At 39.4% G+C, this 13880-nt stretch overlaps 1 protein-coding gene across 6 annotated transcripts in view; it reads right to left on the bottom strand.

The window, feature by feature from the left end:
* LOC114702671 (disintegrin and metalloproteinase domain-containing protein 28) overlaps positions 1–13880 on the bottom strand; it is a 98145-nt gene that overhangs the window by 51730 nt on the left and 32535 nt on the right. For 3 of the 6 annotated variants that reach the window (XM_037208426.1, XM_028883168.2, XM_037208428.1), the window contains exons 14-18: positions 13268–13463; positions 7624–7726; positions 4686–4845; positions 1916–1996; positions 1516–1594 (exon numbers count right to left, since the gene is read on the bottom strand). In XM_037208426.1, the coding sequence (XP_037064321.1) occupies positions 1516–1594; positions 1916–1996; positions 4686–4845; positions 7624–7726; positions 13268–13463 (619 nt within the window). Of the gene's footprint in view, positions 1–1511; positions 1595–1915; positions 1997–4685; positions 4846–7623; positions 7727–13267; positions 13464–13880 lie in introns of those variants that run through there. The other 3 variants (XM_037208427.1, XM_037208429.1, XM_037208430.1) reach the window with 3 other exon arrangements.

The raw sequence follows: 13880 nt of genomic DNA, 5'->3' as shown, positions 1-13880 counted from the left end.
TGGGCAGCATGTGAGTGAATGAGAGAGCATGTGTAAGTAGTATGCGGGTGAACAGGACAACACCTATAGGCAACATTTGAATGAATAGGATAGCATACCTCAAAATAAAGGAAAATAACTCAGTGAACAGGACCCAGACTACCATCATACTCCAAGTCATGTTCTCAGAGAGTCTCATGAATTAATATTACCTAGCACTATGTCTACTGTGAAAATGGAAAAAACATAAAGCAAACAAAAAATATGGTATATTCACATAATGTTATAAATGAAAAGTTTGAAAATACTTTTTTATATGAAGATTGACAATATAAGGGTGTTGAAAATAGGATTTGAATGTTGCTAAAGAGACTTTGGGATAAATTTTATGTGTCAATAGCTACAGAACAGATATTTGAGAGAACAGAAAGAAGACAATGAACCCTATATACCAGGATAAAAGTCATTAATACTGTCAACCTGATGGATCTAGGGTCATCTATAAGACAAAGCTCTAGGTTTATCTGTGAGGAAGTTACTAGATTAAATTAAATGAGGTAGAAAGACCTACCCTAAATGTTGGTAGGGCCAGAGGCCAAGATCAGAGATCAATCCTAAATGGGTGTCTTTATCAAACCCTTACCTCAAGGCTCAGGGATCTATGCAGAAGAGGACACAAAAAGACGGCAGAAACCAGAGGTGATGGGTGACTCCATGGAAACAGACCATCTAGACACAAAAGGACTGATACACATGAACTCACAGAGACTATGACAGCATGCACAAGACCTACACAGGTTCAAACCAGACAAACTCCTAACAGGGAGAAGAGGGAGTGATCACAAAGTCCCACCCCTAACCAAGAAGCTCTTTGTAATTGATATCTGCTGGGAGAGGGAAAGTCAGTTGTCTCAAGTAGAGCCTCACTGGGTCTAGCAATCACACTCCGGGACAAGCCCAGAGCCCAGGAGTATTTGGCCAGCACAAGATGGACTCCATGTGTTTCTGCGCAGTTTTTGTTTTGTGTTGGTATTTTTCGTCTTATTTCTGTTTTGCTCTATTTTTTTTAGTTTTGATTTTTGAGAGAGAGAGAGAGACAGAGACAGACAGACAGACAGACAGAGACAGAGAGAGAAAGAGAGAGAGAACATGAAGAACATGAAGCTGGGTAGATAGGGAGGTGGAGAGGATCTGGGGAAAAGAATACATTCAAAGTACCTTCTAGGAAACGAATTTTAATAAAATAATATTTTTAAAAAAGAAGAGGCAGAGAGGTGAACACCAGCATTCATCTTTCTGCTTCCTGACTGTGGAAGCAATGTGAGCAGCTGCCTCATGCTTCCCCCTGATACCATGACTTCCCCAACATAAGAGATGACGTCCTCCAACTGTGGTCCCAAATAAGCCTCACATTTCTTGAGTCAGTTTTGTTGGGCATTTCTTGTCCCAGCAGCAGGAAAGTGACTAACACAAACACAGAGGAAGAGCTTGGCAGAAGGGGACAGGTTCTCAGGCCAGAGATGCAGGGTTACCTACGGAAGACTGTGGCGGAATCCTCACAGTCCGGAGGGGCCCAACCTTCCTTGCACTGGCACTGCAGCTCATGGTCACACACCTAGTGGAAGAAGGATGCTGTGTCACCATGAGACTTAGTGCACCATTCAAGGCCCCACTCTTTCACAATGAAGTTGGTTTTGACATGAGAGGGACCCCTGCTCTTCTGGCTTGCATCTGCTCAGGTGAAGTATTAACGGCATGCCAAGATTTCAGCAATGGGCTCTCAGAGGCCGTGCACCATGCTATGTGCTCCTGAGTGTCAGATAAACCTAATTAACTGTGATCACTGTGTGCTGAAGGTATTATTTCAGCATCATCACGATAGAACTGAAATTGCGTAAGGCTTATCAAGCTGGGGATATCTGCTTTCCAAACTTACTGCATGTCCCTTGCACTTCGAGGAGCAGTTGGCTGTCCTGTATGTCTTCTCCACATCCACACACTCTGCATTAATGCACACCTGAAATGACATGGAAACATGAACTTGATGGAGCATTTCCAGTGGCTTCATCTCTGTCAATGGATTTGAGTCTTCAAATTGTCATCAATGTTATGTCATCAAACTCACCTTTTTAAGGAACTTTTTATTAGTTCATTGTTCCTTGAGAATTTCCTACAACATGTTCTGATCATAATTACTTCCCCCAACTCTTCCCAAGTTCTGCCCCTACCCACCCAACTTCGTGTCTTTAAAACAAAAGAATCAGGACCAGTTTATGCTGTCCAAATATTCTTGAATGTGTGGCCTTCCACCAGAGTCTGGCCAACTTTCCAGGAAATACGTTTTTAGAGAAAATTATCTGTCTTCCATTAGCTACCAAATGCCAGTAATACCTTAGCTAGGGGTGGGGCTTTGTGCCTGCCTTCCTCCTATTTGTTGAGATTTTGTCTGGCTTGAGCTTACACTGGTCCTGTTCATGCTTTCACAACAGCTTTGAGTTCATATGTGCAGATGTCCTGTTGTGTTTATTATTATTATTATTATTATTATTATTATTATTAATCTATATGTCTGTGAGTGAATATCATATATATGCAGGTGGCTGCAGAGGCCAGAAAGGAGTGTGAGATTCCCTGGAACTGGGGTTGTATGCAGTTGTGAGCTATATGGGTTTAGGGAACCAAACTTGGGTCTTATGGAATGGCAGCAAGTGCTGCTAACCCCTGAGTTAACAGCAGCCCACCTCAACATTTTAGGAAAACACTAGCAGGTTTTGAGAAAGATCAAACTCTATCATTTTTAGTATATAATAAAATATGTAGAAAGCTCTGTTAAAGATGCCCTTGCTTCCTTCCTGGTAGGTATTTCTTTTCATCTAACAGCTCCTCACATTTGGAGCTATAACTGATCACAGAACTAAGCATTGCTATAATTAACATCTGGAAGGAATTTCTGAGATCACATTACACACAATGCTACTACAGTAACACCTGGGAGTGGAAATTAGCTGCCATTCTTCTTTTTCTTCTCTGTACCATTATCGGAGGAGTGGGCATTGACTGAGCACCCACCAGTTTTAAAGCATGGAAATTGATAAGGTTTGTCTTTAGGAGCCTGAGTTACCTCACTCCCAATAATTTGTCTTAGTTCTATCTATTTACCTGCAAATTGTGTGCTTTTATTTTTCTTTGCTGCTAATATTCCACTTTGTATACATACTGTATCATCCTTATCCATTCATCTGTTGAATCACATCTAGGTTGTTTCCATTTCCTCGCTATTGTGCATAGAGTGGCAATGAGCATGGGTATGTAAATGTCTTTATAGTAGGATATAAATTTCCTTTGTGTTTATGTCCAGGAGTGGTATAGTTGTTTCAATTTCCTGAACAAAGCCTACACAAGATCAAGCCAAGCAACATTTCTGCCTGGATGTAGTAGATAATCTCTAGGCCCTAGCCTGTATTAAGGAGCTATTGGGAATTGATAGCTATTGGAGAAGAGAATTGTTCTTCTTTGAGTGTGTGACAAGTGGTAGGTTTACACTCTAGTGTATGGCCCTACACCCTTGCACATAGCAGTACTAATAACATTCAGTGAGTTATTAAAGGAGAAGGATGAGGAAAATGATGAGGGTGGGGGGATAATAATGAAGTTATATGAGGAAGTGTTGGAGAGGATACTAACAGAGTTGGAAGGAGAAATGGGGGTGTATCTGATCATATTTCACTGTATACATGTCTGAAATTCTCAAAGAATAAAAAAGAAAGATGCCCTACCAAAATATTTATGAAGTTCAATAATATGATCCTAAGTATGTGGTGGACACTTATTAAACACTATTGGAGAGATGGGTGCTGGCATGTACAAATCAAAGGCAAAAATGTATCGTGAGCATGGAGCTTCATGGAACATAGCAGGTGGCCACAGGTGTTGAATGTGGCACTGTTATTTTTTTCTTACATTTAGCTTCCTTGTATGATTGCATTTGAATAAAAATGCTCTGCTAAAAGCAAATGGGAAACTTTCAACAGTAAAGATCCAAATGCATTGAAGTGGAATTCAAGGGTCACTACTAATTTGAATTATTTGACACACAATGAAGATGGCTATAGACACCTGACTTTTATTAATGGGATGGGTATCTATATGCCACCTGGGCAGACCAAGACTTTCCTTAGTCCTGTGGGTAAGCTTAAACAAACATAGGTTAACTGTGGTACTTCCCCGTCCTTTTTCAGGTGTGCTACAAGTGACTGGGTGATAAAAGTCTGGGCAATGAAAACTCACATCATGTCAGTGGCCATAATTATGCTTCAGAGTAAAATTTCCTCTTGTTAAGGAAAGATGCACAAAGGACGCCTGGTGTTTCCTGCTTCTGCAGTGCTGGATGGTGAGCATGTATGTGAATGCAAAGAGAAGCAATACTGAAGACGGCAGGAGGCAGGAGAGACCGTTTTGGTCCTTGGTGGTAGGTAGCATTGCATCACTGAGTTTACCGTGCAGACTGTTGTATCTCTGAACTCACTGTGTGAGTTAATAATTGTTCTAATCATTTCTGTCTCTCCTAGTTCTTCTCCTGTTCCTCTACAGCCTGTATCATCCTAGCAGCATGTGGACTGTGATTACAGAAATCACAATGAACAGCAGCTATTTAAAATCCATGTATGCATGTAGGACAATGTTGTGGACGCACAATTTCAACTTGCCTTATTATTTCCACACTTGGTTCCATTGGCCACCATGTCTATTCCTTGACTGGTGTCTTCGGGGTGGAATAACTTACATGTCAGGAAAGATATTGTAAGTCCTTTCCATGGCAGATTACCTGACCCGCCTTCGCAGAACAACTTCCCACACATGGCATCTCTACAAACAACAGCAGCAGCAACAAAATTACAAATCCCAGGATTCAAATTTCAGTCTTACACAAATGCAATGCAGCCTTTGTCTATCAATATTTAAAAAATAATATTTCCCGTGCAGCAGTAACTTCTAGTTGTATCTATATACAATGACCTTATTCTGCACTAATAGGACCCTCGGATAGTAACAAAATGTGTTGTTTTTCAAATACAGATCCCTTTACAACTAATTTTTGCCAGTTACCTAAGTTGTGGCTAATGGAGGTCAGGGCAGAATCTTAAGCCTAAATTCTAGAAGGTGGCCTTGAATAAGGGAACACGCCCCATTTCTGGGCATTTTTTTTTCTCAGTTTAGATGATGGAGTGTGTGCTAGACTTTGTCAACTTGACACAAACTGCAGCCACCTAGGAAGAGAGCATCTTAACTGAGGAATTGTTCCCATCAGACTGGTTTGTGAGTGGGATAGTTTGTTGATTGACTATTGATGTAGGTGGGCCCAGCTTTGCTGTGGACAGTGCCATCCCTGGGCAGGCAGTGTTGAGATGTGTAAGAAAGCAAGATAAGCAAGCCAGAGGGAGTGGAGAGAGTAATTAAAATTCCCCCAAGGCCTCTGCATCAGCTCCTGCTTCCAGGTTCTTGCCTCTAGGTTCCTGCCCTGACTTCCCTCAGTGATGGACTGTAACATCGAAGTGTGAGTCATTCAAATCCTCTCTTCCAAAAGGAGATTTTGGTCAGAGTGTTTTATCACAGAAATAGAAAGCAAACTAGGACCGAATGTCTTATCGGTGGAGTTGGGGAAGCAATCACTGACTGAGAGAAGTGCTTGGGGATGGAGCTTGAGGATACACAAAGGGCAGATCCCTGGCCTCACAATGGTGACTGGACAGCCATTTATTTTTATTATTTACTTCCCTTAGATAAACTCTAAAAGATAAACGCCTCATTTTCCACAACAAAGTGGTCTACACAAAGCCAGAGGTCTCTTACATCTCAAAGTACTAAGTGTGGCCCTCAGAGATCTCCCTCTGGGTCTGTAGGTTTAACTGCTCAACACTCAGGGAAGCCATTACTGACCACCAGAAAATTCCAGAAAAGTCAAAGCCAAGAAGGTCACAGTTAAGTGCTTTATGCGTTACTCAGAGGATCTTGTGAACAAGTAGTCTAGGGAGAGAACGGGACTTTTCTGTTATTGCTTGTGGTTAGAGAAAATATGGATGGTAAACTTAGGAAGCCACAGCATTCCCAAACTCCACTGGGTGTTCTTCAAGAACCAGAGGATGATTCATGCAAACCTGTAAGCCTGGTGCTGGGCACAGGAAATGTGGAGATAACTGCCCACCACAGGCAATGACTACTAAGTGACTAGGTGGTGTCTGGAAGAGGATCAAGTGTCTGAGCATCATGTTACACTCATTATCCGCTGCTAGCACAGCTATAAGGGTTAATATACTCACTGGCCGTAGAGGAGGGATGAACCAGCCCTACTCCCTTCCCACCCCATGTATTGCTTTGCTGAACCCTGTATATTGCCTTTTCCATAGCTGTTTCATTTTTCAATCTGCCCTGAGTTTCTATGAAGAAAAGGTCATTCTACACAGTCTGTCCTTTAGGCCCAGATCCCTCCAATGGGTCTCTACATCCCAACTAATTTGTTAATATTGTCTAGCAATATCAGTGTTCAGTAGTAAAACTCTGAAAAATGCTCCTGCTGTTCAACCTTTTGTTATAAATAATATCTATGGAATTTGGACCGGGCATAAACATTTGATCCACTATTATACCCCTTAGAAGGCAGGAGAGGCGCTTGTTTGTGAAGTGCATTTGCTGTTCCTTCACAGGATCAGAGTTCTGTTTCCGACCAGCACCCTTCTAACTCCAGCTCCAGGGGATATGATGCCCTCTTCTGGCCTCTGTGGGCACCTGCACACGTGTGGCATCCACACATAAACACATCCTAATATACATAACTAAAAATAAATTAAAAAACAACATATTTAAGTTGAATTTTAAAGGTCCTCTTAAAGTGGCAGAATAAAAATTTATACAAAAATCTCAAGTTCATTTGGTGTGATTTTTAACCTATCTTTGAGGATATTAATAGTGAAATTAAAATGAGTGCTTCAGGTGAATTGTTGGCCACTTTTCTTAGTATATTCTTTCTCATGCAAATGCCACGACAAATTGAAATACAATTATATATATATATTTATCCTGTAGTATATGTATATATATTATATTATTTATTATATATCCTGTAATATATATGTAGTATATATAATACATATATACATACACACACATATTAGAATGGCTGTTTCTCTGGATAGATAAAAAATTTCTACCCCAAAACTCATAATGAAAAGCACTAGATTAAAAAAGTACCTCAAGTATATCCACTTTCTTTAAAAATATTTTTCTAGATGTATTTATTTTATGTGTGTGTGTATATGTGTGTGTGTGTGTGAGAGAGAGAGAGAGAGACAGAGACAGAGACTGTTTGGCCTGCATGTGTATATGTGTACCACTTGCATGAGGAAGTCAAAAGAGGGTTTCAGTTCCCCTGGAAGTGTAGCTACAGATGTTTGGAAGCCTCCATGTGGGTGCTGGGAATTGAACCCAGGTCTTCTGCAATAGCAGAAAGTGCTCTTAACTTTTGAACTATCTCTCTAGCCGAGAAGTCACTTTCTCTTGAACCAGAATAAGCCAACAAATGTGGGAGGAAATGTGCCGTTGTCCCAGTGGAGACTGTGGGGAGAAGATTCAAACAATACTGCCACTTACTTTGCTTTGCAGGGCATGTGTGTGCCGTTCTCTATGTGACAGTATCCGTACTTTGACCCACCTTCATTATGCTGGTAACATGACTTATTTGCAACCTTGGTTCCTGGGATCATGCACAGATGAAAGTGACATATTTGGAGAGAAAATAGATAGGCAATGTAATATTATAGAGTACAAAATATAAAGTTAGCATTAAAAGTACAGATTGAATATCCCTTATCCAAAATCCTTGCAATTGGAAATGTTTTGGATTGCAATTTTTTTTATATTTTGAGGTATTTTCATATATACCTTGAGATAGCTACAGAATAGGACCCACCCCAAAAGTAAAATTCATTTACTGTTTTATATGTATTTTAAACACATAGCTACTGGTCACTTTACTCATTTTTAGAGTACCTGAACTTTAACCTATTATATGAAGATCATAAGTAGATGTTGACATTTAAAATAATTCTGTATTTTGGAGCATCTAGTGTTCAGATTTTTGAGATCAGGGATATATTGTGTTTGTGCTATTTTGGCATACTTCTACTGAGAATTTGCAGATACATAAGCCTCAATAATTTAATGTCAGAGTAGTAAGGTAGAATTTAAAGTGGTCTTTTAAATATTCTGTTATAATTGCTATGTAGGTATTTGAAAATATCTGTATGAGTTGCTGAAGGTTAAAAATTTCACCCAGATAGAAGACTTAGCCAGAGGGCTGCTGCCTTTGCATCATTATGTTCAAGACCAACAAGCATTGATAGTCAGGTATGAAATGCAGCCACAACAACTAGCAGCTATGTTTAACCAAATGCCTCCTGTGTGCCAAGTACAGTGCCAAGAATCACACCTTCCATTTCCCACGTAATTGGCCTCAGACAGCCATCAGATGGGCACAAAGCTCCAAGGTTCAGAACTCAGGCTTTAAGCACAACTTAGCAAGTGCTTGAACTTTGGCAAGTATCTTACTTAAGCACTGAGCTTGCTCATCTATAAAATGAGGGTGTGTGGTGTAGTTCATTAACTCAGGTTTGATGAGATGTTCTGTGTGAGCCACCAAGAACAGGGCCTGTTCAGTAGTATGTGGGTTCTTACTGCCATTCTTGGGTTATCCACAAGGAATAACTTGTTACACAGGAAGATAAGAAGCCAGCTTCACCCACCTCTCCCCAAGCCACAGACTCAGGCCCTGACTCAAGTTATCCCACTCTGTGATGAACAACTCATAAACTCTGGCAAGCTGGATATAAACCTTTGAGGGATAATCAACAAAAGTAAAATGAGCAAAAGCTTATGAGGGTTTGTTCTGTTTTCAAGGAAAAAAACATGATATTGATTTATAAACTTGAAATATTTTTAATGAATTTCATGTTTTACTATTCAAGATGATAAAACCTTTGTAACTATATTTCTTGGATTATTTGGGCCTTATCAACATATTAATTCCTTATTATAACAATATAGATATATTCTGGGAACAAATAATCCAACATATAAACAAAGGAAATGTCATAGTAAAAAATCCCTAACTTCTGAGTTACAGATTCTAATATTTTTGAAAGTATCATTCATGTACCCGCAATCAGGTACCTTTGTAGCTAACTTTTGCCAGCCAGTAACATCCTTATGTTTTTCCTAGACTTTAAACATTTTACAGTACAACAAAAACATGGGGCTGGAGAGATGGCTCAGTGGTTAAGAGCACTGGCTCCTCTTCCACGGGTCTTGAGTTCAATTCTCAACACCCACACGGTAGCTCACAATCATCTATAGTGGGATCTGATGCCTTCTTCTGGTGTAAGGTCATGCATGAGGAGAGAGCACTCATAAACATAAAATAAATAAATCTTTAAAAGAAGAAGAATCAGTGTTAGATTAATGCACTATCATTTGTTTGATCCATCTTTATTCTTGGATTTTAAATTCCTCTTCAATTACTCATTGCCATAAAGGACAATGTTGGAGGAAAACTTTTCATTGATAAATATTTCAGAGTTTAGCTGCTAGGGCAAAGCAGGGCAATGCAGTGCCTTTGGCTGTGTGTGTTGTTTTCCAAATCTTCATCTCTGTAAACATTTCCCTAATCCACATTTTGCCAGTAGTGTGTGGTAGTACATGAACATTCTGTGCCATCTTTCCTAAAACCTGCAGCCAGTCTTTGGTGGTTTATAAATGCAGAAGGTTAAAGGTTAGCTTATGTTCATTAATACCCTTTATAGAGCTGTGGAGTAAAGGCAGTTTTAGTCTTTATTGGTTGGGCATTTTCATTTCCTTACTATAACAATGTACTTGTGATAGCATGATCACATTTTCAGGACTTTGGGTTTTGATTCTGAGGAATATCTTGAGGCTAAAAGTGTGACTTTCATGAATTTATGTTACAAACTTTTCAGATTAATTTAAAGTAAATATGATCTTTTATGAATCACAAAACTGGAAATTTGAAGACAAATCTAGCATTTTATGGCAGCTACCTTTGAATGAACAATTTAATGGTCTTCTCCATCAAATAGCCAATAAATATGTTCCATATTAATTCAATAGATAATTTTGATACCAACTAAAATCAGGCACTGAAAAAAAAAACTATGGAGAAAATGTTCTGGGTCTCTGGATGAGGTGGTAACAAGACTTGGGATGGAGCCAGACAATAGAGTCAGACAGAAAAAGTTAATATTCATTTATTACTAAACAATAAAGAGGACATGCTGAGCTCCACTTATGCACATAGGGTTTTCTTTCCTTGGGTTTCTGTCTCCTGAGGACAATAGTCAAGGATATATGAGAGTAACCAGCAGAAGCAGTTTTGCTGTTACCTTTAGTTCAGAATACCAGCTCCCAGGAAGTGTAATCAGAATTGCTGAGGCCAGTCTCCAGCACATCTGGGCACCTCTCAATGGTTTAAAGGCATTGCTACTCAGATTGTATCTTAGTCTATCCTTGCTGAATATAGAGGGGCTTATGTAGGATTTTTTAGAAGATCTTACGGTGTCTTGATTTTTTGTAGACAACAGATTATTTTTTTGTTCTATTCTCAGTTTTGGTTGAAGTTTATTTTCAGGAATTGTGAGACGTTTCTAGCATGCAATGATACTATTGAAGTAGTGTTAGAAATGTGCAGCTTCATTCCTTTTTGAATAAATATTTCCTGTGTCATTTATGTAGGAATCTGGAAGAAGGCAGACTGTGAAAATTCAGTACATGGCACCATACACATAACATCCAGGAAGAACAAATAATTGCTTTCTTGTTAAATTTTTCTTCTTTCATTTTGTAGAATTTTGTAATCTTTGACCAGTGGCTCCCTATTTCCTCCCCACAGCCTCACAAGCAGTTTGCTATTCCTTCCAGGACTTCAACATCTTTATAGACTTCACATAGAAATGAGCACACTTGGATACTCTAATTAGAAATTTGAATTTATAATCAAGCTTTTTCATCCAGTTTAAATTTGGGCTTAATGTTTTCAGCTATCTTTATATCACATTTTATTTTAAAACCTGTGCTATTATTTCCTTAGTGTGGACACTAAACTTGGAGTCAACAAAAATGGTCATTGAATTGTTCTCATGTTTTCTCGCTGCTATTCTGCATTCCATGGGTTTTTATTAACGTGTTTCCTACATGAGCTCATGGCCTATCTACCAACACTACGGTCACTCCTGTGTGCATGGATGAATTATTTGAGATTACAAAAATGACTTTTGAAAAGCTTGTCTCAAACACGGTATGATCAGACAGATATTAAAACAAAGAAAAGTGTCAAAATAAGAGTAGAATTTCAATAGAACAGCCCTTTTATTTGCTACCTTTGAACTTTTGGTCTTGAAACAATGCCCTCATTCAGCTTGATTCCTCCATTTCCTGTGTCTGAAGTCCATAGTGTCCTCAGCAATAGGACCTTACATTCAAGTCCCAGGAGGCAATCAAGGGCAGTGGCAAAGCATGGAATATTTAAGGGAAATCTATGGGATACACCCTGTGCTACAACTCCAAGGGGGGTTTGCATTGCCTGTCAGTGGGGTACTTGTTAGATAGACTATGGCTCTTGGGGGCAAGTATTATCACTCACTGTGACATACACACACACACACACACACACACACACACACACTTACACACACTTTTAAGTTACATTATACAGCACATGTCTCTATAATCTAGTACCCTTTCCTCAGAAGTATTGGAAGGTGCATTGAAGCTGCCAAGGGAGACTAGTTCTACACAGCCGCTGTGCCTTTGACCACAACAATGACCAGCCCAACAAGATTTCTCCAATGGTGCAATAGAGGCACTTATATCTTGGAGATAATCAAAATCTATCTAATTAGACTTAATAGCTAGTTTATTAAAGGGAATTCATGCCTGCCACTACCAACAATCCATGGTAACGAGGTCATAGACACTAAAAGAGAAATTACTATTGCCATTTTTCTAAGTCAATACAGCTTCTACTTTTATTTTAAATATTGATCCTTATACCCATAAACAATTGTAGCTTTCATCCCCTCATCAGTAAAGCTTTTTAAAATTTATTTTATGTTTTGCAGCAGGCAGGGCCTATTACAGAAATCCAAATATAATCAAACACAGAGAATACATGACTATGGGGTCCCCATCCCTAGTTAGCACACCTACAACACAACCCTTACACCTCAGGCTCTGAGAACAGTATGGAAAAGAGGGAAGAAATATTGTAAGAGCCAGAGGACCAAAATGTTTGTTGCAGGATAATGTCTTCTAGATATGGCCCCATGAAATCTTGAAATCATGAAATACTGCCACTACCTAAACAAGACCTGCATAATGACCACATCATTCAACACACAAAGGGAATAGGAGAATCCAATAGATTCCAATTTAGATGAAAATTTACAGGGACAAATGGATGTGGAAGAAGGGAAAATATGTTTTCTTTACCTATGAGCACACTATATACAATCCCAAGTGGCCAGCTCTAAACACGTGTATATGTATGAACAACCCTAAATGGAGCCTGCAGTGTCTGTTGTGTGTGTGTTTAGCAATAACAATTGTAAAAGAAGAAAGAGATCATGAGTCTGAGAGAGAGTTGGTGGGGAGGGAGGAGTTAAAGGAAGGGATGGATTGATGTAAAATACAGTGTACTCATGTGTGAAACTGTCCAATTAAAAATTTTAAATATACTTATTTATGATTTTGAAAAGTGACACCGTTTCTAGGAAGAATGAGATTGGTCCTTTGACCAAGGCCACACACCATCACTGGGATGATGTTGACATGGAAGGGAATTGCCACTGTGATACTAATGTTCATTGCTAACCTGATGTGTGTTAGATTCACCATGGTAACACACTTCTGGGTGTATCTGTGGGTGTGTTTCCAGAAATGCTTGTCTAAGGAGGGAAAGCCCACCTTGAATGACATCACCCCATGAGCTATAATCCTAGACTGCATAAAAAGGAGAACTGAACTGAGCACAGGCATTCATCTTCTGATTCCCAATCAGGGATACAATATAATTAACTGCTTCAAACTCCTGCAGCCTGGGCTTCTCTAGCATGAAGGACTTCCCCTGGAACTAAGAGACAAAATCAACCCTCTTTTCCTTAAGTGTCTTTCTTTAGGTATTTTGTCACAGTAGCAAAAAAAGTAACTAATCCAGTCAGCACCTTACCTGGGCCCCACATCTCCATGCACTGTTGCTGCAGGGTGGGACAGTTGCCCATTAAGCAATAGCCATGCCCATTTTGGCAAGGGTGACCATTGACTCTGAATCTGTCAACTGGGCAGTGGCTGGATTTACCATCACACATCTCAGGCAGATCACAGTCATCTTTTGCTGTTCTGCACACAGCCCCAGCCTTTTTAAGCTGCAAGAAAATAAAACCAGAAAATATATGTCACCCTGCCCCTTGCCCTGACACCTCAGATTAACACAAGCAATCCATTTGGTCTTCTGGGCTATGGCATAATTTTACTGTAATTTCATTTGGACTACATACATGTCATATCACTAGTGTTGATGTTGGCCAATACTCTGAGTTTTTAAGCAATTCATAGTTTGAATTTGCAATACAAAAACTAAAGAAACATATATTAACATAAGAGGCATACCAGACAATGTCTCAGATAGAGAGCAGAGCGTTATATCTCTCCTTTTGTTGAATTTATAAGATTTAAGTCTGCAACTTTAGGATTTGCTAGTTAAGTGAACCTTCTTGGAAAAGGAGACAGCTTTGCAAGTGCCAGCTCTGCATACCTCAAGATTTTCCCAGGCATCGAGTTTC

Source organism: Peromyscus leucopus, chromosome 9 (genome assembly GCF_004664715.2).
Source record: "Peromyscus leucopus breed LL Stock chromosome 9, UCI_PerLeu_2.1, whole genome shotgun sequence".
Taxonomy (NCBI): Eukaryota; Metazoa; Chordata; class Mammalia; order Rodentia; family Cricetidae; genus Peromyscus; species Peromyscus leucopus.
Note: the sequence above shows the minus strand (reverse complement) of the source record. Positions and strands in the feature narration are given on the sequence as shown.